The 25,160-nt window shown below is 36.9% G+C and overlaps 2 protein-coding genes across 2 annotated transcripts in view; one reads left to right on the plus strand and one right to left on the minus strand.

The window, feature by feature from the left end:
- Positions 1 to 2,511: 2,511 nt before the first annotated feature.
- Positions 2,512 to 2,959, minus strand: LOC126014159 (TP53-regulated inhibitor of apoptosis 1-like). Its single transcript, XM_049777485.1, has one exon. The coding sequence runs from the start codon at positions 2,957 to 2,959 to the stop codon at positions 2,729 to 2,731; it is 231 nt and encodes a 76-aa protein (XP_049633442.1). The 3' UTR covers positions 2,512 to 2,728.
- Positions 2,960 to 3,519: 560 nt separating this feature from the next.
- The window catches only part of FHIT (fragile histidine triad diadenosine triphosphatase), a 914,518-nt gene continuing 892,877 nt past the window's right edge, over positions 3,520 to 25,160 (plus strand). The window contains exon 1 of the mRNA XM_049777424.1: positions 3,520 to 3,634. Coding sequence (XP_049633381.1) covers positions 3,532 to 3,634 — 103 coding nt within the window. The 5' untranslated portion in view covers positions 3,520 to 3,531. The remainder of the gene's footprint in view (positions 3,635 to 25,160) is intronic.

Raw genomic sequence — 25,160 nt, forward strand, 5'->3', positions numbered from 1 at the left:
AATAATACCCAGAAATAATAATAAATAATAACAATAATAAAATAATAATACCCTGAGACAATAGAGAGGGGAATCAAGACTACCAGTTCAGGGTAGGAAGTTGCCACAAAGAATGGTGACTGCAGTAAGAGTAGTGAATGATTGGTCCACTATGACAATGATAATTGGAACTAATCACTCTGGTGCTGAAAGGGGATAAAGTGATATGCATGATGCCCTTTTACTAGTAATAGTGCAAACCACAATGTCGAAAGAGAAAATGGGAGAGAGGGGGAGAGAGGGGCAGGCAGGAGAGGAGGGTGGGAGGTAAACTGGGGACATTGGTGGAGGCAAATGTGCACAAATGAAAGATGTACATTGTATAAGACTGAAACTCCATTCTGAACAATTTTATAATCAAGGTGCTTAAATAAAATAATTATATGTAAATATAAAAATAAATATAATATTGTGCAAAAAATATAAACTTTCTCCTGTAGCTTTCCTAAAATACAAAAGAGGTTATAGAAATTTTACAAATGAACTTCCTTTTTTTTTTTTTTTTTGATTTTTGGGCCACACCCGGTAATGCTCAGGGGTTACTCCTGGCTATGTGCTCAGAAGTTGCTCCTGGCTTGGGGGACCATATGGGACACGGGGGGATCGAACCGCGGTCCGTCCAAGGCTAGCGCAGGCAAGGCAGGCACCTTACCTTTAGCGCCACCGCCCGGCCCCGGAACTTCCATTTGGGGGGGGGGGGGTTCACCAGTGTTTCCATTTTAAATTCTAGTTTTCTCATTTTCACTTTTTTTTTAAATATTCTTTTTAATTTTGGAAATTTCTTGCAATAGTATGGGTATTGAGGTGGTTGCATGTTGCATGCAGCTGATTCGATTCCAGTCACTGCATGTAATTGCCTTCACACTGCCAAGTATGATTCCTGAGCAGAGAGCCATGAGTAAATGTTGAGGCTACCAGACGTACTCTCCAAAAATCATTTTGAAAATTCTCTAGAAAGAATATCTGACTTTTTTTTTTCCTCTCTGGATTTTTGGTGTATCCCTTACTTTGTGTCCTAGGTTCATTCACTCTGATAATGCTGGGAAGATAATGCAGTGTTAGGGATTAAAGATGGAGCCTTTTCTTTTTTCTTCTTCCTCTTCTTAATTTTTTGGATTTGGGGCCACACCCAGTGACTCTCAGGGGTTACTCCTGGCTAGAAGTTCAGAAATCTCTCCTGGCTTGTGGGACCATATGGGACGCCGGGATCGAACCTAGGTCCGTTCTAGGTTAACGCGTGCAAGGCAAATGCCCTAAGACTGCGCAACGATGTTAGCGCGTGCAAGGTTAACGCCTTAACGACTGTACCATGGCTCCGGCCCCAAAGCTGGAGCTTTTTCCAGCGAAGCATGTGCTTCAGTCTTTGTACAATAGTGCTCCGAATTGTTCATATAATTTTTTTAATTATAGGTAAGGTTAGACAGTACTTATAATTTTTTTCCAAATTGCTTTTATATAAATACAAAACTCTTTGGGAAGTACATTTGAAAAATTAAAAGTTAATTCTTAGCAATGGAAATTAGCATTTTAACAAAGTCAGAGAGCTGAAATAATAAAAATAAGAAAGGACTTAGTAGATGTTTGCTTAAGGTAGTGTGAAGGGATTTAATAATATTGTTTTGTTGGGCACTGGAGTTTTTGTATAAAAACCCCAATTCTTATCAGGTAAGGCTAATAATGATAGTGGAATATTTTAGGAGAACACATCCAGAATACCTTATTAAATGGGAGGATATATTATATAATAATACAACTTTTTTTTTTTTTTTTGCTAGAAAATAAATGTTTATTCCATCTTCATGATTGTAAGGGCAGGGCAGGGCTGGCTGGATACAGGAGGTGAACTGAGTACGATTCTTCCTCTCCCCATTAACCCAGGTGCAGCATTCTGCAATTGATGGCACCGGTTTTGACTTAAACCATTGCCTGGAGCTGAAAACTGGCCAACAGCAGCTGTTTACAATCTGTAAAGCCCAAGAAATAGTTCGTTGGCTTCCTCCATAGCTGCTTCAAGGAGCCAAATACTGAAGGACCCTGAGCTAGAAAATGGGTGTTGACTGTAACTTTCGCCATGTTGATCTGAGCTCTTGATACCGCGTTATTAAGAAAGGAAGGAACTGGGTTAAATAAAAGCTGCCTTCCTCTGGGCTAACAGTCCCGTCAGCCGTATTAACCGTTAAAGAGTACCCGAGTATCTATAGCAACTGCTGTGGCCATCTGCTTTCAGACCATTTCGCTCCCTGAGAATAGGTAGGCCCCAAGCTATCACTTCCGGGGTCAAGGCTCCATCTGCTTTCAGACCATTAAGCTTCCTGAGAATAGGTAGGTCCCAAGCTATCACTTCCGGGGTCAAGGCTCCAGCTGATTACCCGTAGGGTCCATGGCAGCTAACCAGTAGTGTTATGAGTAGGGGTACATTCAAAGATGGTCCCAGGCCCAGTTACTGCAGCCATAATCACAAAGCATTCATTCCACTTGCTCTTACTGAGTTTCCAAGGTGCCTAAGCAGTGAGAGAATTGTCCCAAACCAATGACGGCAAGTCATCTTCTTCGACGAGTACAAGGAAAAGATCAAGGAGGAGAACAAGCAATTCCTCCTAAGCGCCTCATCACCACCTTGGCTTCGAAATCTTGGGTGAGGAAATCCAGTGTTTCGCAGAGGAGTCCGATTTTAAGGTGCCTGTGGAGATCAAGAGGAGCCTTCCGGTTTTTCTTTGCCATTGCCCATAAACTCCAGTCCTTCGATGGGAATCTCCTTTTCCTTGATGGCTTTCTGCACGCACTGCTGGTAGCGCTGGAAGAGGGCGGTGCAGGGGTCCCCAGAGCCATCGCCCTTGAGGAACTTGTCTGCGAACCAGCGGTTGAAGCACTGGTCGTACTCGCACTTCATGTCGGTGCAGGCCTCCCCGACGCTGTTCATGGCGGAGGTGGTGGCGAAAGTCATAATAATACAACTTTTAAGTAGTCTGTCTATGATCAGAATTCATTTTGTGCTTGTGTGTGTGTGTGTCTTATTTTAATTCTTTGACTTATTTTTCTTTCCCTGCAACCTCTTCTCAGGTATCCTTATTTCTGTTGTTAATGTCCACTGGTTTGTCCTTTTAGTTATCATTTCATTAGTTTCATGTCTTATTGCACAAATGGGTGAAAGGAAATTATTCTTGTAATAAAAATCAATACTCCACTTTCTTTCTGACTTGGTGCCCTTTTGTATAATTCCCTTGAGTATCTTTCATTTGGCTGTGAATAACAAAATTTTACCTAATTTAATGGAAAATAATATTGCATAGTATAAATGTACCACACCTATTTTAACATAATCAGCTGTAAATGGGAAATTTAATTAATTCCATAGTTTACCTATTATGAATAAGGCTGCAGTAAACAGTGTAGGGGTGACCTGAGTTTACTTGAATTATGTAATAAACTACTTGAATTTATAACTTATTTTACTCTCAATTGCCTTATCTTTCAGACTTCAACTGCGAGAAAATGTCCTTCAGATTTGGCCAACATCTCATCAAGCCCTCAGTGGTGTTTCTTAAAACTGAACTGTCCTTTGCCCTCGTGAACAGGAAACCTGTCGTACCAGGTCGTATCCTTTTTTGAAAGAGGAAAAATGAATAGCCTCTGAACCTGACAGATGAATACAGTTTGGTGTTCAATGCTTGTCCAGAAAGGTAAGCCAAGAATCTGCTTTTGGAGAAACCAGGTAAGATATTCCTCATCTTTATTCTGCATTCAGTTGGTGGCATCAGTAACATGCTTGCTTGAACAGTGTTACAAAACTGAAAAAAGAGTTGTTTAGCAAACCCTGGCTTCAGAAGTTTTTTGCTTGTCCTTTCTATTATCATCACCGTGTAAATGAATAGGTGCTTCTCGAATGGGCCCATAAATATAAACTTGGTTTTCAGTGATCCATTATGAATTTTAATAATAACACAATGATTGGATGGTATTTTTTGTGATTGAAATATGGCAGTAAATGAATTACAGTACATTTGAGACTGATGTGTTTTTCCCTCCCCTCAAAGATCATTTAAGCTATGCATTAATTAAATTCATACACATAAATATGCTTACCATGTTTTAGAATAATTCTATCATCTGAAGCAGCATTTTTTCTCTTAGATAACATACCAATTTCTAAATCATTGTCTAGTAGTGTTATTGTTTTATTTCTCTGACCATTAAGTTGTAGTCTTTCCTCCTGTTGAATTCAGTGAAGGGGCTTTATTATTTGAAGTAGGAGTAGCCTGAATTCAAGAAATTCTCTGGAGAGTAATTTTTATGCTATTGAAAGTATTACTTGGGACTGTGTGTGTATAGATTTTGTGGTGATTCTTCAAAATAGTCTTTTTCTCATGTAAATTATTTTATTGTGAAACTTAATTTACTGTGAAAGGTCAACAAGCAATATAAATTTACATTTTAAAGTAAATTAACATTTTAAGGTAATATGCATTTTCCACTTTAAGAACGATTTTACTTTCTCTAAAATTTTGCATGTAGTAATTTAAAAATGTGCAGAGTAATTTATAAAAGTTTATTGATTTTTCCGATTTGCACTTTATACAGTGATTTCTGAAATGCTTGAGAAATTTTTGAGTAAGCATCTTTTATGATCTTATAACTATTAAAATTAGGAAAAAGTATGAAAAGAAAAATGTGCACCAAAAGATATTTCCGATTTTCTAGTCAATTCATAGCAATTAAATTATCTTGCAGACAAATGTTAACTAAATATGAATTTTATTTTGTAATCTATAATTAATCTTATACTCTGAAATTTATAATCATTATTTAAAAGTTTTTTAACATTTGTAAGAGTAAATTTTAAATACCCAGTGTTAGGTAATTCTATCTACTGAAATAGCAGAAAAATTGGAATTTTTCAAGAGGTCTTATAAATCAGAAGAATTTTAAAGTTGCATATCAATGTTCTATTTCACTCTAAAAGATCTTCAGGATCTTAATAAAATAGTTGGATTTTATATTTTCATTTGATTTTTGTCTTATGGAGTTTTTTTTAAAGCAAAATGACCATGCTTGTATGATAAAAGAATATAGTCTAAATGTCATTAATTTTAAGTGTCAACTTGAACTGTTTTCCTTCAAAGAACACAGGGAACTTGAATTGAAAGTGTGAATTTAGAGATGTACCAATCTTAAAACTTTGAACTGAAAACGTGAGATTGTAGAGATATACTGTTTTGTTTTGTTTCTTTGGGCCACATCTGGTGGTGCTCAGGGGTTGCTTCTTGCTCAGCACTTAAGGATCATGCTTGGTGGACTAGTAGACATTGTGTGATGCAAGGGTCAGCCACAGTCAAGGCAAGTGTCCTGTCTACTGTATTGTCACTATGAACCCATAAGATGAACTGCTTTGTTAATAGTTAATCATAGAATGAACTTTCATATTGTTTTTTTCTTGGTAGTAGAATAATAATATTTTTTTTTTTTTTTTTTTTTTTTTTTTTTTAGAACAATAGACCTTTATTACACGAGCATATGAGGATTTATTTGCCTTTTCGGGCCTTGATTTTCCGCAGATAGAATTCCAGCTCCTTGCCCTCTAGAACATAGCCATCTGCTCGGCCACACTGACCTGGTCTCGAAGCGATGCATGCAAGAAGTTTTCCCTGCTTTGTTAATAGTTAATCATAGAATGAACTTTCATATTGTTTTTTTCTTGGTAGTAGAATAATAATATTTTATGTTCTTATCACCAAGTATCAAACTGTGATTTGTAAGATAGGGTTATGCACACATTTGAACTCAAGTCAAGTTGATGTTTGCTTCTTTGAAAAAGTAAGTGATGACTTGTTGCTTCAAATAATATTCAAATAACCCTTTTGAAAATGAGTTGTTCAGTTACTACATCTTTGATTAATTCCATAGACATGGAGAATACTTAATTCAAATGGACAAATATTTTTGTTTTGAAAGAATAAAGAATCCAACCCTTTCTTTGGAACAGTGAGAACATTTTAGTCTTCAATGCACACTTCTTAGTGGTGTTTCATATCTAGAGCATTTAAGGCTCTCAGGACAATTTGCTAATATACCCACAATCCTATTTATGTAATGAGTTTGTAGCTATTTTTTCTTTACCTTTTGTAAATTCTGCTAAATGACAACTGTAAGAAGAAACTTCACAAGTATCATTTTGCCCATAGTCTTGTAGAAACATAATGTTTTTCCCTAGTGTTGGAATGCTGTCTGTGAATGCTGTTCCTGAACCTTCTGGCAGATGGAACCCCTGTAAAGCTATTTGCTCCTGGGGACCCTTTAGACTTAGAGGAACTGTTCCAGGTATTCTCCTTGAGACTGAAAACTTATGAGACATCTAGTGGAAGAGATGGGGAAGGACAGCACCAAGAGGGGCACCATCCTTACCATGAATAGTGACTCCTAATAGGGCTTGACCTTGGGCCATTCCTTCCCCCACAGTGAGAGCTCTAGTTAAAGGAGATACTACCAATCAACACTGTTGCTCCAGGGGCTCTCCTAAGTCCTATTGTTCATGCTTATCTCCTCCCTAGCTCCTCACCTATTCCTTCATTAAGTCTTGTTACCCTTCAGATATCCCAGTTCCTCTTTTGGTGCTAAGCATTGTCAGAAGGGCATAAACTCTCTGATCATGATCTCAACTCCTTCCTTTCTGGTCCTTAGTAGTGGAAACATCCTCAGTCCAGAATACACTGGAGGGGAGGAGCGGGGACAGAAGTTGACCTTTGCCAAATGTCTGGTTGGCAGACCTAATAATTTAGGAATTGAAGCTGTAGCTAATGCAACCCACTATCATTTCAGAAAATAAATGTTAAAATGTCTAAAGTGTACTCTAATCATTCCTGATAACTTTTTTTTTGTCTAGCCTAGTCCTATGTGGATCATATCACTTTATTTACCTACTTTATGTTGCCTAGACTTCTCCAAACTGTTAGGTCACATCTTATTTTATTTCAATACAAAGACTTCTATCTCTTTTTACCCAAGGTTATGAGACTGGAAGCCTTTCTAGGTTTTTCACTCTTATGCAGGTATAGATTATTAGTTCTCCATAGCTAACCATGCTCCAAACCCTCCCCACCCCAGGGTTTGTTGACAGCCTACATTCTATTCAGTACCATGGCATTATTCCTGCCATTCCTATATAGAAGAACTACTATCCCAACAAGCCACTTTAATTAATTTCAGTTCTAGTTTCAATTCATTTTGATAAAACCCAACCCAATGATTTTAAGAGATATTGGGGGTCAGAGTGATAGTACAATGGGTAGGCACTTTCTTAAGAAAATTTTGGCCTTTCCTTGATCCCTGACACCCTATATGGTTGCCTAATCTTTGCCAGGAGTGATCTTTGAGTTCAGAGCCAAAAGTCAGACTTGAGCAATGACAGATACAGCTCAAAACAAGTAGCCAAAAATAAAAAGATATTTTTGGTACTCATACTCTCTCTCTGCAACTCTTTAAAAAAAACTATTTATTAATAGTTTTGGGGAGCCACACCTAATGGTGCTCAGGGGTTACTCCTGGCTTTCTCTCAGAAATTGCTCGTTGCAGGCTCAAGGACCATGCAGAATGCCTGGGATCAAACTGGGTCCCTCCTGGATCAGCCACATGCAAGGCAAATGGCCTATCTTTGTGCTATCACTCAGACCCAACTTTGCAACTCTTAAGCATTTTATCTAGCTCTTTATCCTTTTATCTACTTATTTATCTATCATCCTTTACCTAGCTCTCTCCACAGTTGTGTTCACCTTGAGATTCTTTGCATCTTTCTTTTTCCATTTCAGCAAAGTGCTTTCATACCTGTCTAACATTATTAGAATAAATGGTTCTGTCCTTTTTTGTGGCACTTGGTTCCTTATGCACTTGTTGATTCATTTAACAGTTCATTACTGAGCAACTACTCTATTCCAGGCATCATGCCAGACACTTATCCCAGTCTGCCTCCTGTCAAAACTATAAGCCTTTCTGATAATCTTTGAACTTAGTCACTTCCTGAGAGAGTGTAGGAACAGGACCTGTACCTGCACATCATTTATATCTTCTTAGCATCTCAAAGTCTATTGTGTTGAGTGAATTTAAAGTGAGAACAATAAGAAACCACTGAAACATTGCCTTTTCAGTTTTCCCATGCATCAAAAAAGAGAACAAGTCATGTCATCATTTCATTCCAGATTCTTTAGTATTTTATCAATGCTGCTTTCTGCCAACTTGGTTTTCATAATTTTCCTGTTATAATTCTTTTTATAATGTTTTCTGGAACTCAGGATCCACTACCCAAAAGACCACCAGACAGGCAGTAATCCTAGGAATCAAACAAAGGTCAGAATTGCCAAAGGAAAGTGCCTACTCATGAAACTATCATTCTGGTCCCTAAGATCTCTTAAAATCATTGAGTTGGGTATTATTATCAAAATTAATTGAAACTGGAACTGAAATTAATTGGTTTGTTGGGATAGTAGTTTTATAGAGGAGTAGCATGAATAATGCCAAGGTACTGAATGGAATGTAGGCTGTCAACAAACTCCAGGGGAAAAGGGAGTTTATTCCAGCACACTGGGGTCCAACATCTCCTAAGAAATGAGGACCCCCAAGAATGGCTCACATGGGGCCGGGCGGTGGCGCTGGAGGTAAGGTGCCTGCCTTGCCTGCGCTAGCCTAGGACGGACGGCGGTTCGATCCCCCGGCGTCCCATATGGTCCCCCAAGGAGCCAGGAGCAACTTCTGAGCGCATAGCCAGGAGTAACCCCTGAGCGTCACAGGGTGTGGCCCAAAAACCAAAAAAAAAAAAAAAAAAAAGAATGGCTCACATGCCAAATTTAAAGAATATCTAGGGCTCGCTCTAGGGGATTCTGGGTAATTGATCTTCAAAATTATAGGTCCTTAGTACAAGGTTGGGCTAGGATTGTTGTAGTTCAAATGTAGCATCAGACAGATGGCTAGGTGGCCTGCATGTCCCCAGTCCAAGGAGCAGTGTCATTTGGCTATTTGTTTGTTGCTGCAGACCGGTTGTCTGTCAGCTGTAGACCCAGAGTGTGGTTGTCATCTGTCTGTCAGCTGCTGTTTAGCCTTATGTGGATGTATTTCCTGGCATTTACCCCTATGGTTTGTTTCCAGGAACTGACTTTTCTTCTAGGCCTAGTCTTTCTGCCTTAAAACTGCAGCCTGTCATGGCTGCACTTAGGCTCATGGCAAAGCCCGATTTATAGCATTTAACTTTCTTAAGCAAGTAGTGTACAGCAGCCACAGAATTGTTATCTCTAAGCAAAGGCACTCCATATTCTAACATCAACATTTAGGTTACAGTTAATTCTAAATCTTAGATCCTGACATCATTTCTTCTGTAGCAGGAGTATCTTAATTAAGAATAAAAGTAAATTCATTGGAAGTAAAATATGATTTGTCTTATTTTTATGACAAATTAATGTATCAGTGAATTACTTTACATTTTTCAAAGGAGCATATTGGCATTTTAAAGTGAACTGGAAGTTTGTATTTTTATTTCTCAATGATTTCTTTTGAAAAAGAATATCCCAGTGTCTTTGAGGAATGTGCCACTTGTAAATGTCATCTTTGAACTTCTCTCTTTCTAACATTTTGCTCCGCTACCTCTAACCCTTTTTTCTTATGACTTTGCTCACTGACTTTTTCATACCTTTCAGAGGAGGAAAGGAACTGTCAGATCAGCTGCTGAATACATTTTTAAAGCAAACCTATTTGGTTCACTCTCAAAAGAGTCCTTTCAGTGTCTTCTTGTCCTGACCTAAAGCAAACACTTCTGTTTGTTCCAGTGTTTAAAGCCAATTGAATGAGTTTTAAACTCTGTAGTACAGGACTTAAAAGAAGATGTCATAATGTCCTTACTCCATTAATTTTTTGTTCCTATAAAATGCTTTTCAGAGGAACTTAGTAAGAGAACAGAAGCATTTCAAAGATCGCACCTTCAGAATTCTACAGTGAACATTTTATTCGCTGTAACTCCTTATAGCCCAGTTACTTTATATAGCCTAAATAACTTTGAGCAAATATGGCTAATACCAATCTCCTCCCCTTGTATTATAAACTTTCTACTTCTCATCTTTGAATTGAGCATGAAAAATGAAGTTGTACATTTGTGGAATCCATTTGGAGGACTGGGGCTTTTATTGTAAATAAAATTATTCATTTGTTATGTCCTGTTGTTCTCAGCAGACAGTGTATTGATCGTTGAATTGCTATTCAGAATAGCATAAGGAGTGCTAACATAAGGCAAACATGACAACATTTGTGGATGGGTTGGATGTGGTGTGTAATGACAAAGAGTAAATTTGCTTGCTGGCCATACTTTATTATATGAATCATTTGTCAACAGTATATCGAATCAGTTATTAAACCAGATTTCGCCAAACAGGAACATTGCACACAGAATGTTATCAGGACAAACAATGTTAGGATGATGCATTGACGACAAGTTTACAAAGTATATTTGTGAAGAATTAGTCCAGATATCTTAAAGGACATTTATGCTGACATATTAGAGACAAAAGTTTTGTAAAACAAAAATTGTGCCCTAAGTTTCAACTTCAATAGACACACAGGAAACTGACAAATGTCTTTAATACAAAAATCTTATTTCCAAGTGAGTGATGCTAAGTTTTTTATGTTTATTGCCATCTCGCACTCTTAAAAGAAATAATAGTAAAAATAGCTTCATTACTCAACAGTGCATTTTACGAAAAAAAAAAAATGCTGTAGATAAAAGTGCCCTTTTAGTCATTCCTTAAAAACTAAAATATTTGTCATTTCCTGAGTCAGTTTTAATCTTGTACGTTCCTTTAACTGTTCAGGAAGCTGGAGTTATTAGTGATCTGATGATCTTTCATTTTTTTGAGTTTCTTTTTAAACCTTCCTGTACAAATAAAATCAGTGCAAGCACATTTTAATAACTTTATTACTAAAGATAGCTTTTTGCTCTTAAATTTTCCCAAAGCATATGTCTCTTTCTCCTCACTCCATGTGTGCCTGCCTATTATATGTTAGGGAGCTTAAAATAATCTTGGAGAAGATGTTCAAATATGTTGTTCCTTTTATTTTGCTTGTGGGATGTAATGGAAAGTGGCTTTTCATGTGGTCATGTTTTTATAAAAACAATTATTTGGCTCTAAACTAATTGTTCAAACGTTCTGCATATGATTGTTAATGTTCAATTTGATGTTTTAATTTTTCTCCTGTAGTAAGTCTTTCTTACTTTTGAGTGCCTTCCTTTGAGTACTCAAAGTACCTTTGAGTTCTCAAGGTACCTGCTTTTGAGTACCTTTTAGTGGTGTTGCTCAGTAAGAACAAACTAAATTTTGGATGCTTTTTTCTCATTCTCCAAATTGACCTGCATCTTCATTTTTGTGTGTAGAGCATATCAAAGAATTCTCTCAACCCTTTTTGCAAGACAAAACTGTTGCCCACCTTGATTTCTCATTTGAAGAGTCACTACCTAGAGAACAAACACATTTTATCTCAAATGTCAGCTTTTGATTGGCTGTGAGGTCAAGGTGATGAGGATTCTGGAGCTGGGTGTACAGGCTTAGCAGGCAATCACTGTCACTGAAACCAGAGCATAGAAGTCCTTCACACCTTATACCTTCTCTGTCAATTTTACTTTTTGATCCTGGAATTAAGAACCATCTTTATTTTTGTCATAGAATGATAGGATGTTGGTATCTTAAACTGAGAAAGTTCTAGATGCAATGAGCAAGGCACATTGGGAATTGGATAGAGAATTTTTTTTTCACTTGCATTGATACCTTTATATAAAGGTGTCTCACCATGAACTGTACCTAGTTATACTGATCTGCAACTCAGTTCCAGCCAGGCTGCCTCTTCGAGTCTTTGGTCTTTTCTTTGCTACTATTCTCTACTAGCTGATGAGGTTATATATTTGGTGGCCTTGTGGTTCACTTGATCTCTTTATTTATATGCAATTCTTCTTCTCTGACTTTGGCCTCTGATTGAAAACAAGATTTTTTTTTTTCTTTTGTAGTTCCAGGCCCCTATGTGAATGTGCTGAAGAGTCCTGGTCCGATGCTATGCATTAGAAGAGGAAAGTGTAGCTTATAAATTAGTATTTTTAGAAGTTCCAAAATCTCTCAAAATTGCCCCAAAGCTCTAGAATCATTTTTATAACTAGAATAAAAATATCTTTGTGATCGCTACAGGATATGGATGTTGTATATATATATACAGCTGCTGGGTATGAGCTATCTTAGTATTATGCTCTCCAACTTTAAAAATTATAGTCTGATAATTATATGTAGTAAACTAACACCGGACTATTTGTCACATTAAGTGATAACATGAATATCCCTCAATAGGGAAAAAGCATTCTCCATTTCTATTTATTTCTATGTGAAACATTCCTCAGGTAATTTTAAACTGTCATAGTTAACAGTTACTGAACTCTGTTCATTATTTCCTGGGTATATTTGTAACTTGCTTTCCATATAAGTCATCAAATTGAGAAGAACAGGAAAAGGGTGGTCTTGGTGCTACCAGCCTTGTACTTATAACAAAATGTAATTAGAAGTAATGAATGGAATAATACATCATTATTCATCGAGATGGCATGTAATTAACTCAAATAATGCAAAATATATTCAAATTTTCATTTGGAATAAAAATAGATTTGTTAGAACATTAGTAGGCAGTTAGTGTTTATCCTATATTTTCATACACATATCAAAACTGTTAAATTCTATTGAATGAATATACATGGATTTTCTACAACACAATAAGTGAGTGGCATTCTTTTGCTAATGCAGGCTTTTGTTCATTTGTTTTTATTACAGGTACATAATTTATATATATGTTCAACTTTCAAAAATTAGCATAATTAATTTATATTTATTGCAAAATAATGATCAAATTTATTTACTTAATTCCAATTTTTTTCTCAAACTAATTGACTGAAAAATAACTAAATTTGCTAATAGCTCTTGGGCACAAATCTTAATTGGCTATATTCTAAGAACTCTACAGTGCTAAGTATATGAGGAACTTTTTTAATCTAAATTATTTTCTTAGGATACTTATGTAACCTAGATTTTTTCCTTAGGATTTATGTGCTAGACTTTAAACATGATTCAGGAATCTTGTTTTGATACATATGAGCTACCAGTTGGAGTAAGGATCTAGGTGGAAATCTCTTAGGCGGAAGAATGTTTTGGGTGCAGAGTGAAGGGTTCCTAAACAGTATTTAGTAGCCCTTCCTTGAAATTCTTGATAAAGTGAACTATTCTGGTTGAATGCAAGGCATGTACCCTAACCTCTATATTGTCTCCCTGTTGCAGAGGGGTTATTTATTTGGTCACAAGTAATATGACACATGGCACTGACCAATGTCAGATTTAGTTGCTAGAAGCTCTCTGCTATGTCAGTTGTCAACCTATTGATTTCAGCATTGTGGCAAGGTCTGCTGATTCCCCAGGGGAAGTGGCAGAGAGCAGTGAGCAACAAGAAGGAGCAGACAGTACAGAAATATTTTAATAACAGGATTGGGCATGCTGGAGGCTATGTGTCAGCAGCAGCCCTGGTTTTAGAAGGATAAAACTAGTAGAATAAAACTGCCTTGACTTCCTTGGACTCAAATTTCTTCTTCATCATTACTAAGTCTCGTGGATTGGTAGATTCACTGCAGAATTTAAAATAAAATTTCACATTGCTTATGACAACAGAATGGCAAGTAGAATGATCAAAAACAGATAAATAAAAATCCATTTGTGATAATTGTTGTATCTCACAGTGGGATTATTAAATTCATTGAAATTTACTGAACTGGTTGGTACTAGTTGAACCTTTTGTGTCATTATTTTAGCTCATTGAATTTGGTGGTCTTCTAAGCAATTTTCCCACTGCATTGGTTCTGTTCCTTTTGTTCTCTTAGTACTATGAAATATTGAAGTGTTGCACAGAGCTGCATATGCAGCCACATGCTCCAGGAACCTATGAAGCTGGTAGTATTTAGTGGCTTTGTGACTTTTCTCAGAGGGGAGGACAATAAAGTACCATCTCTTTGGGAGAGCTCTCCCATAGGCTTGAGTTTGAAATTTTACATGCAATCTTCACTGTTTGCTTTCCATTTGTGCAGAATTTACAGAACACATGTTGGATGTAAGAAGGTTTTTTTGAATGGCCTATAGTAGTAGGGCAAGAAAAAATTGAAGGATATTTTCTAAAACAACAGAGGGAACAAAATTCTACCTCATAACAATTTTTTTTTTGTAGCATTTGAGGAATTATACATTAGTAAGTACCTTGGTTTCGGTAAGACAAGATACCAGAAATTGGTTTTGGTAGATCTTTTTCCAACGTAAATACTAACTAAATCACAAAAGGGAGTTGCATAAGGATCCATGAATGAATGGATGGTGAATCCCTTTGTGAATGAATTCTCAAAAGAAAATAAAATGAGGGTAAATGTTGAGTACTTTTCTGGAATAAAATACATTTTTCAACTCAACTGGCAGAGATCTCCATATTTGCAGAGGCTACTTGTAAATGGAACTGGCCTTTTATCTTCTGGAAAATAATGAATTACTTAACACCACTCTATCTCTAACACTAGAACAGCTCAACCTCAGATCAGGGAAAAATTAGTAGATTGTTTCAATTTTTCATTTAAATTTTATGGCTTTGAGGCCACACCTGGTAGTGCTCAGGGCTTACTCCTGACTCTTTCCTAGGGAATTACTCCTGTCTTTGTTGGGAGGTCTTAATGGGAACCACGGTTTGAACCTGGGTCAAATACATGATAAACAAGCATCTTACCTGCTGTACTAGTAGAGTGTGTCAAGTGGTCAGTATTGCATCTTTAACCTCTGCTAGGCAACAGATGGCACCTTAGTTTGAGACAAGATCATTAAATTAGTGATATATTAATTATGAAAAGTAACTGTAAAATAATATATTTGGACTAAGGTGTTAAATATCAGAAAGGACTGTAAAATGTCATGGCTAAAAAAAGAGTGACAGAAAAGAAAAGAATGCAACCCCACTGTGTCTTTGCTCCTCCTGGCCGGAGATGATTGAATCACTGAACGAAGTGGTAACATTAAGAAGAAAAAGTTGTTTACCACTTAATACCATATTCGATAGTAAAAAAGTATATTTTTCGTTGACTTCTTTTGTTATTGTTGTTTTTAGTTTTTGAGTCACACCTGGTGGCGCTCAGGATTTACTTCAGGCTCTGTGCTCAGAAATCACTTATGGCAGGCTTAGAGACCATATGGCATACTAGGGATTGAGCCTGGGTACGTTGCATGCAAAGCAAATGTCCTACCCGCTGTTCTATCACTTTGGCACCAACTTGGTAATTTTTAGTGATAGAATCATGCTATTGATAGACATAGTTTTATAAACATTCTAGAGAGTACAACTTTGATTAAAATGGTAGGTAAAGAAGTCCTCTTTTCTGACAAATATTTTCTGTGTGTTTCTGTTCTAAGAGTATAGTAAAAATGACTATTGACTAAAGATTAAATGTAGGATATATGTATGCTAAAATTTTCAAGTTTCAAAACAGTATATGAATTTTAGCTATTTGAAAGCTTGCTAGAAAAGTGTTTGTTTGTTTGTTTGTTTGTTTTTTGAGTAATTCCTGGTGGTTCTCAAGGATTAAAACTGGCTCTCTGCTCAAAGATTACATCTCCTGGACTTGGGAGTTATAGAACCTGGAGCAGCTGCATGGAAAGTCATGTGCCTTCCCTGCTCTGTTATCTCTTCAGTACCATTAGGGAAGTTTTTAACAGTAGATATTTTTGTGGCTAATGTAATTTAACCTTCTCTAATAACCTAAAAGAACATAACTTACAACTACCACATGGTCTTCTCATCAAGAGATAAGTACATATGAACAGATGGACTAATTAGTTACAATTTATCTTCAGATCAGTAATAGCTGCATTACACAGATACACAGATATATTCTTTCTTCACATTAAATAATAATTTAGATTTGTGACTTTAGCCTTTCCTTTTCAAATTTGAGTCTAAATTTAGTACTTTTAAGCTAAACAAGTATAAGTCTACATCGAATGCTATTGCATTATTACAATTTATTTAAGGAAAATTCATCTCATCGTTGACATAGTTGATTATAAGACATTTGTTTCCAGATGAGTGAAAGCAAATTTATTGAAAAAATTGGAAAGAAAAAATAAAATGGATAGAAGAGAAAAAAATTAGAAAAAAGAAAAAGTACAGCAGTAAGCTCATTTGAGAAAATTATTGTATCACCAATGAAGTCATTAATACAATAGCAGAAGGTTTAATAAGCTCGTGTTATATGTCCAGTCTGTTAAATTCTGTTCCTTTATAGTGATAGCATCAAACAGATGAAGTGTTCCAGAAATTCATAGCTACGATATAAACGATTTGGGGGGCATATAAGCTGCAGGGCCTCCTGGGAGAAGGCCAGGCTTAAACATGGTGACTGGGTTTTTTTGGCTTGGTTACAGGCTCCAGACTTTCCAAGAAAAAGGAAGATATGGGGCGGGTCCCTGCACTTGCTACAAAAAGAACCCTGGTGATATCAGTCCAACTCCTGGCAGACCTGAAATGTGGTCAGGTGGGAGTCATAAGGAATCTTAGCGGGTCAGTTATGAGGCAGGCCATAGGGGAAATGGTGCTTCTGAGTAATGGAGGCAGCAAACATGGCTTTGGCAGGGTTGAGGTTTGGTCTGCACTCTTCTCCTGAGATGGCAGCTTTGTGCTGCCTGTGGTGGTTTAGTCATGATCTATCACAGCTCAGTTTACATCAAGTTTGAGAAAAGAGTGAGTCTATCGAGCTGGCCTGGTTCAAACATGGTGGATGCCTGCTATTGAATTTTTTAATGAAAGCATTCAGAGTGAGCCTGTTAAGCATGTTGAATCCATATCAATATCTTCTCCTCATATCCCCATAATGGCACTGTATTCCTCAAATGAAAGGGAAATAGATACCATATGATCTGTGAGGTTCCTCCATGAATTTCTTCATTGATCTCTCATCACTAATCATTATATTCTCTTGTTTTATAAGCTGTCATGCTTTTGGATGTTCAATAAAGACAATCAACATCCAAATTTTCATCTCTGGACACTGAAGATTATCTTACTTGGGAGAGTTGCTAAATAAATGTAATTAAAATGTTTGAGGTGGCATCCCTCTATCTTTTTTTTTTAATTTTTTATATTTCTGCATCTTTATTTTTTTTTTTGTACAAATACAACAATTTTAACCAATGGGAGCATAAACACATTTTGATGGCAGGAAGGATAAAGAGGAACCTGGCAGGATGGGGGGAGGGGAAGCAAATTCTTAAACAAATAGCTAATTGATATTTACACAAATACAATTATTTGTTTAGCCTATTTTCCATTTAGATCTATCTTTTGTGCAAGCAATAAGGATCATAATTTAAACTTTACAAAAACATATCTATAACTACATGCTTGAGAGCAGTTACAAAAACAGGTTCCATGGAAAGGTTAAGGCATCTGGTTAAGCTAGATTCTTTGTGCTGAGCTAAATTTATTTGCAGAGTTTTCTGTTGGTTTGGGGCTAATCAAACTTTTGTGGCTTGAATCAGGCAGGCGGTGGAAAATTCATTCAGAGTTCCTTTGATATGTGGGGTGCTCGATCTCCCACATCTCCCCCTGTTTAGTATACAATATGGAAGGGACAGACGTGCCTCCGTGGACTGGCCACACTGGGTGAAGAGATGTGGGGCTTCCAGTCACCGCATCTGCTACCCTTGATTCAGTCATTTCCAAAGCTTGGCAAGGCGCGAGCACACAGATTGAGGTCTATGCGCCAGCTCCTCGATAACTTCAAACTTAAGTGGCGGAGAGTTGGCAGGAGGGGAGATGTCAGGTGTCAGCTGGTCTTCTGAGGTGCATAGTTGTTGGTACAGAACCTTTGAGTCCTTTCTGGTTGCTTCATCCACTTGATTCTTTACGAAGATGGTGAGTTTGCGAAAAGCCCAAGGACCAAAGGAAACTAGCAACATAAAGCCAATGAAGGGCCCCAAAAAGGCTGGGAGCACTGTTGTTATCCATGGAGTGGTAGAAAACCAATTTTTGTACCAGCTCTCACTCTGCTCTATATCTTTTTGTCTATTTACTAAATTATCCTTTATGTGTTGAATGCTATCTCTAGCTAAGCCGAATTTATTTTAAAAAGCAACATTTTACTCTAAGGATGACACAAATTCCCCCCTCCCTCAAAAAAAATGTTAATTTTGAACCACGGCGGTTAATCTGCACTCTTTGCTAGGAAACCAACAGTAGTGTAAACTTCTTTAAGTTTGTAAACATTTTTAGCAACAGTTATAAGGCATTAGCAGATTCTAGAGTATGAACCAATGAATAAATATTTGTGCTTACACCAATAACACCTAGGCCTTTTAATAAGGCTAGGGTGATGGCAGTGTTTGATTTTTGTACTGCAGTGGGGGAGAGACACAAGATTATATTTAAGAGGTAATAAGGCAATTTTTGATCTAACAGTCAATTTAGGCATTAAAACAACCAAAACACAGTGGTACTAGGACTAAAGAAACAAATGTAAAACAATGGGGGAGATAAACTAATGAAACAGGCAAAAAACGTTAAATTGGGGGCAATCATGAACTGAAAGGAGAAATCAACGACAAGAATTTGATTACAATTTTAGGGGGAATCATATTGGGTACCAAAAGGCAAAGTTCAAATTCCACCACCTGTTCCAAGGTGATGCCGAAGTGAGGCTTGGGGCTGGATTGCAAAGCGAAGGGGTCAGAGACAGGCAGGGGGTCGCCAAAGCAGAAGGGCGGTTGAGATGAATAGCAGATAGGCAGGGTCAGTGATGGTGGAGGCGTTGACCATCTGCAGGATGAGGTTCGAGGTGGAAACTGGACCAACAGGTTTGATGGTTAATCTGGGCATTAACAAAGCTAATAGTCATGATAAGCAAGAAACATTTTAGTAACAATATGGGGAGAATGTCCAGTGGAGCTGGGGGCTTCAATGAAGATGGAAGTGTTATTAACCACAATGGTTTGATTGCAAATGTTTGATAGTTGGACAGGGGGCGCGCATATATGGTCCTAGTAAGCAAGGTCCCACGCCCATGACCTGTGTCAAAGGTATGCCTTGATGAGTCTCAGCTCCCCAGTGGAGGTCAGCAGGGTTGTTGGTAGCAGTGGGCATGCTGAAGGTTTATAGAAGGGCTGCCAGGCAGAGTATCATCCCACATTCCCCTTAGGCAAAGTCAGTCAGAAACAGGTCCGGCAGGAATGGTGGGCTAGCAGGAGGGGTGACAGGCTGTTTTGAAGTGAATGAGGACAGGACTGCGGGAAGCTGCAGGAAGTCTGTAAGAAAACAGCTTGGCAGGAGGTAAAATGGTTATTTTTGAATGCCACGGGAATGCCTCCTGACTTCTGTAAGACTTCAGCATTCAAAAAAAAATTTTATAATTAACAATCGCCAATTGTTTAAAAACTTTTAAACTGAACTTAAATGATTTTTCTTAAACTTGTTAGTTATTATTATTTTTTTTTTTATGTAAGATTTCCCCTTTACTTAGTGTGCCTTTGCCGGGGGAAGTGGTGCTACATTATAATGTCTGTATATTTGTGGGTGGATTGATGGGATAACCGAAACAGGTCACATACCCAAAAACGAGGGGAAAAAAAAAAGAAAAAGGGAATTAAAAAAGTATGTGCTCACCAATATATATGTAGGACAATCATTTAAAAAAGATAAAGAAATAAATTAAAAACAAAAACAAAACTTAACAAAAACAAAAAACAAAACAAACAAAACAAAACAAAAAAAATAAATAAAAATAAAATAAGTTAGCGAAGTTTTTAAGGAACCAAAGTGGTGCAGAGGACTACCTTACATTTGGGGAGAGCAGGTAAGAGGTGGTGTATTACAGGTTTTATGCCTATGTTGGAAGTACAGTTTTTCCAACTATCCCTTTACCCCTCAATCCCATCCAGATCTTCCACCATATTAAAATTTTTCACCCTCAGTCCTTATTCTATTAGGCATCAAGATCGACCTCCTACTCAACGAACCAGTACCCTGCACCCAGGCGAGGGGACACCCAGATAAACCCACACCTCGTCTCCTGAAAGAAAAGACAGCCAACTCCCTTGTGGACTCATGCTGCGAGGCCCTCCCTACTAACCCTCTATCTTAAATCCAGTGGCAAGTCTTTCATAAGAGTGAGAAGAGGGGAGATTGTACAGAAAAGAGGACCTAACATGGCCAGGCCAGGAAGGTAGAATCTGGAGTGATATGACTTGGAAGAGTTGAAGAACAAACCTAGAACTTCCAAAAGAAATTGACATCTGATTTCAGATTTAACCTCACTAACTGAAAATTATTATTTTTTTTGTTTTAAGCCTCTAGTATGCACATTCATTACAGCATCTATATGTGATTAATTAATATATATTTTTTTGGTTTGCACAGCCAGTGACTCTCAGGGGTTTCTCCTGGCTATGCACTCAGAAATTACTCTTGGCTTGGGAGACCATATGGGACACCAGGGGATTGAACTGGGTCCATCCTGAGTCAGCTGCGTGCAAGGCAAGGGCCCCACCGCTGTGTCATCACTCAGGCCCATAATTAATACAATTCTTGAATGGACTCTTCTCCTACTGATCTTACCATTTACTTGTCCACTGAACATTTTAAGCATGACTGATCGACAGACCTTAAATCAGCTATTTCTTCTCTTTTGAATTTGTTCCCTTACCCACTCCTCTCCTTCAGACCTTTATTTAAATTGCATACAAATTTACCTTTTCATGGATTGTCATATCCTTTATCTCATTTAAAATCACATATTCCCTCCTGAATTATCTATATTATAAAACTTGTTATTTTTTTCTCTGAATGACTGGAATACTAATTCTTCCAGAACTAGGCTTAATTAGGCTTGCTCATAACTATATTCCTTTATTCTAGGACAGTGCTTGGCACATAACAGGTGTTTAGTAAATATTAAATGAATAAATGTTTGGCCATTTTTGATATCTTAGTTTCCAAGTCAAAAAAATAGTCAGGGTCCTCATTTATTAAATAGAATTGTTGTGTAAATTCTCACAGCAAGCAAAGCAGCCTAGTAAATAAGGTGTTGACCAAGGATCTTATATGCATGTGCATTTCAGGGTCCTCATTTATTAAATAGAATTGTTGTGTAAATTCTCACAGCAAGCAAAGCAGCCTAGTAAATAAGGTGTTGACCAAGGATCTTATATGCATGTGCATTCCTACATTTTGATGCAGTTAACATAACTTCAAAATGGTTTCATCTGAAGGAGAAGTAAAAGATAGTTTCAGCATGAAAAACTCAAAAACTCTTTCCAAGCCACTGACAAAACTATGTTTTACTGACTCTTTTCTGAATTCAAGCCTGGTTGATGATATATCAGGTTATTTTTTACTTTGCTGAGTTTCTTAATAGGGGAATACTTTATTTCTACCTGAAGATCAGAAATTAACCCTGGGTATGGTATTTCATTGACTGGTGAGCTTTGATTTCCAAGATTTTATTTGTCAGTGTGTTTTTCTTCTTTAGAAATTATTGTGAAGGGCCGGGTGGTGGCGCTCGAGGTAAGGTGCCTGCCTTACCTGCGCTAGCCTAGGAGACGGACCGCGGTTCGATCCCCCGGAGTCCCATATGGTCCCCCAAGCCAGGAGCGACTTCTGAGCGCATAGCCAGGAGTAACCCCTGAGCGTCACCGGGTGTGGCCCAAAAACCAAAAAAAAAAAAAAAAAAAAAAAAAAAGAAATTATTGTGAAGGTCTGAGTGCAGTTTCTTCAGTTCTAAAGTTCTTTTTTTTTTTTTATGGCCAGCTGTCTACTTGTCTTCTCACACAAGTTCTTTTATAAACTTATTTTCAAGTCTCTTTCTTCCTGATGAATCCCTTTGATAAAATCTTCAACTTAACTAGTTCCTGGAGTGATTTAAAAAATGACTTAAGTTGACTGATAAAGTATACGAGTCAGTGCTTTACTATGAGTAAAGAACATAAGGAAAATAAATTAGGGCCCAAAGAAAAAGAAAAGTAGTTTTATTAGATTGTTTAGAATTCAGAAGCATGGCCACCCTGAATATCAGAAAGAATCATTTTCTGAAAATTCTTTTTCATGGAGATCTTATAATTGTCATTGACAGAGGTTTTTTTTTTTTTTTTTCCTACAATAGGCCTGAAATCTCTCCCTCAGAAATGAATCTACCACTCATCTCTACCTATCTCATCAACATCTCATTTTGATCATGTGTAATAATGTCTTTGTCTTATTTGTTTACAGTTTACTCTCCCCTTTTCTGACCATTCTGTCTAACAATATATACTAGTTGGTAAGAACTTTTGAATAAACATAAAATAGTTCATGCTATTGCTTTTAGATCTTGAAATGGTTGTTTCAAAAAGGACAAAGTTATTTTCCATTTTTATTTTAGCCTCTTAGGTTTCTGGATCCTGCCTTAGTTAGCTTGTATCTCTCTCTGGCCATGGTACCAGATGTCGCCTGCAGTTTTATGGTGTAAATCTTCCTAGTTCTCTGATTTTCAAATGTCTGTCTCATCCTCATCTTTTTCTTTCTAGTTCTTGCATCTTTCTCTGGTCCTTTCACACTATGGAAACAATGGTGAGTGAAGCCCTCTCTTCTCCTCTTACCAGCATTGTTCATGCATAGGAGAAGGAAGAACTCTGTTGGACAATGGTTGTCCTACCTTATTTACCATTGTAGGTGAAATCATTTATATTTGTTGAAATTACCAGTGAGCACTGCATAGAGAGTCAGAATATTCTCTTTTTGTTGCCATTAAATAACTTGTTCAAATTATTTAATTATTTTTGTTTCCTTAGCTAAACATAAATATCTCTCACCATGCTTACTACCTGAACTATTTGATGTAAAAGTTAGAAGAGTGATTGAATTTGACTTTAAATCACAAAATTAATAATTGTATTTCCCCTTTGTCCTTTATTTTGATAATTTAAGATTGATCTAGGTCCTGGGCTTGAATTAGATCTTTATTAAATTATTGTTCTAGGGCCGGAGAGATAGTACAGTGGGTAGGGCATTTGCCTTGCATGCAGCTCACCTGGACCAATCTGGGTTACTTCCCCATCATTTTATACGGTCCTCTGAACCTGCCAGGAGAGATTTCTGAACACAGAGTCAGGAGTAATCCCTAAGCACTGCCAGGTGTGGCACCCCTCCCCCAAATTGTTGTAAACTTGGTAAAAAGATCTTAAGATGAATTAAAAAAACCTTCAGAATTTTTATATAACTATCATCTGGCAAGTGGAATAACTGAGATCCAGTAAAGTTTTAAACTATTCAAGTAAAAGTGATTTAAATATAATACTTAGGAGGTCAAACCTATAAATTGATGAAATTTAACAGTCTTTTAGCTTTTACTTCTTTTTTTTTTTTTCCTGTGAGGCATGGTGAAAAATAAAATATTACCATTTTCAGAGTATTTTTAATGCTTGGGAAAAGTAGATGAATGAGCAATATTGAGATTCATTCATGGCTTAGAGTTGTTTTGCCACTATGATTTTACATGACATTGTTAGTGTGGGTTTGATTAAGTCTGGATGCTTAACTCTTTCAACAATTTTGATTGAACAGAGCATGCTGTTCTGTATCTCAGAGAAAATACACAAAGACAGACTTTAGACTGGAAGAAATTATTTACCCACAAATCATCTTAAAAGGGGGGGGTTAATATTAAAAATACATACGGCACTAGTAGAATGTTACATGGAATAAAATCCAACTCCAACAAAAAATAGGGATGAGATGAATAGAATCTTCTCAAGAAGATATAAACAAAAACAACAATGAGATATCATCTTATACCAAGAGACTGGCATACATCAAAAAAAAAAAAAAAAAAGAACAACCTGTGCTTCTGTGGATATGGGAAAAAAGGAACTCTTCTCTTTCTGGTGAGAAGTCTAGTTCTGCCTCTCTGGAAAACAAAATGGACATTCCCTAAAAAATCTAGGAATTGAGCTTCAATTTGAGCCAGCAACTCCACTTCTTTAAACATAGCCCACTATGCCCAAAAACAAAATGGAGAAAAAGAATCCTTATTGGAGTTACTATACACATCTTCTCCACATATACTCAGAAAATTACTCTCATTTCATTTTAAAAACAACAGATATTTTTCAGTGAGAAATCTATGTGCAGTCATTAGAATGACTGGATTTGATAACAATTTTCGTGCAGTCATTAGAATGACTGGATTGGATAACAATTTTCTAGTAAAGGTAAGAAGCATACGTTTTGCTATGTTGAATCTATATAGAATGAAATAGTTTGAAGTATAACTGACCCATTTCCTAGACTTCTAAGCTTTCTATTTTATTCAGTATTAGCTGAAGATACTCTCTTCTCTTTTCCACACATCCTTTGACATAATAATCAGTATACAGTGGGTACTTAGCACTAATGTAGTTCTAGAATTACTGTAATGTGAGGGAGAAAAGGAACTAAATCTATTGAAAGCATTTAGTATTCTAAAAGCAGTCGTTTAGTAACTAACTAATGAATTGCTTGACTAAATAAATATTTTGTTTGAATCATATCTGTGTAAAAGCAATCTAGAGTATATCATGTGCAACATATTTTTGAATCATGCATTTTTCTAATTATAAGAATATCCGCTCTATTCTACAAAATGAAAACATCTATAAATTTATTAGCTCAAAATCACCATGGCTAAAATTTCAGTTTTCTTCTTTCTAGATGAGTTGTTTTTTCTTTTTAAAAAATATTTTTCTAGGGGCCGGTATGGTGGCACTAGAGGTAAGGTGTCTGCCTTGCCAGTGCTAGCCTAAGATGGACCGCAGTTCGATCCCCCGGCATCCCATATGGTCCCCCAAGCCAGGAGCGACTTCTGAGCGCGTAGCCAGGAGTAACCCCTGAGCGTCACCGAGTGTTGCCCAAAGACAAAATATATATATATATATATTTTTTTTTTTCTAGTAGAGAGAAACATTTTACAAATTGAGGTTTTAAAACCCATTGTATTTGACAGGTTTTTGAAGTATTGTTACATATTTTACAGTGAAATTTTTTAA

Source organism: Suncus etruscus, chromosome 7 (genome assembly GCF_024139225.1).
Source record: "Suncus etruscus isolate mSunEtr1 chromosome 7, mSunEtr1.pri.cur, whole genome shotgun sequence".
NCBI classification, from domain to species: domain Eukaryota; kingdom Metazoa; phylum Chordata; class Mammalia; order Eulipotyphla; family Soricidae; genus Suncus; species Suncus etruscus.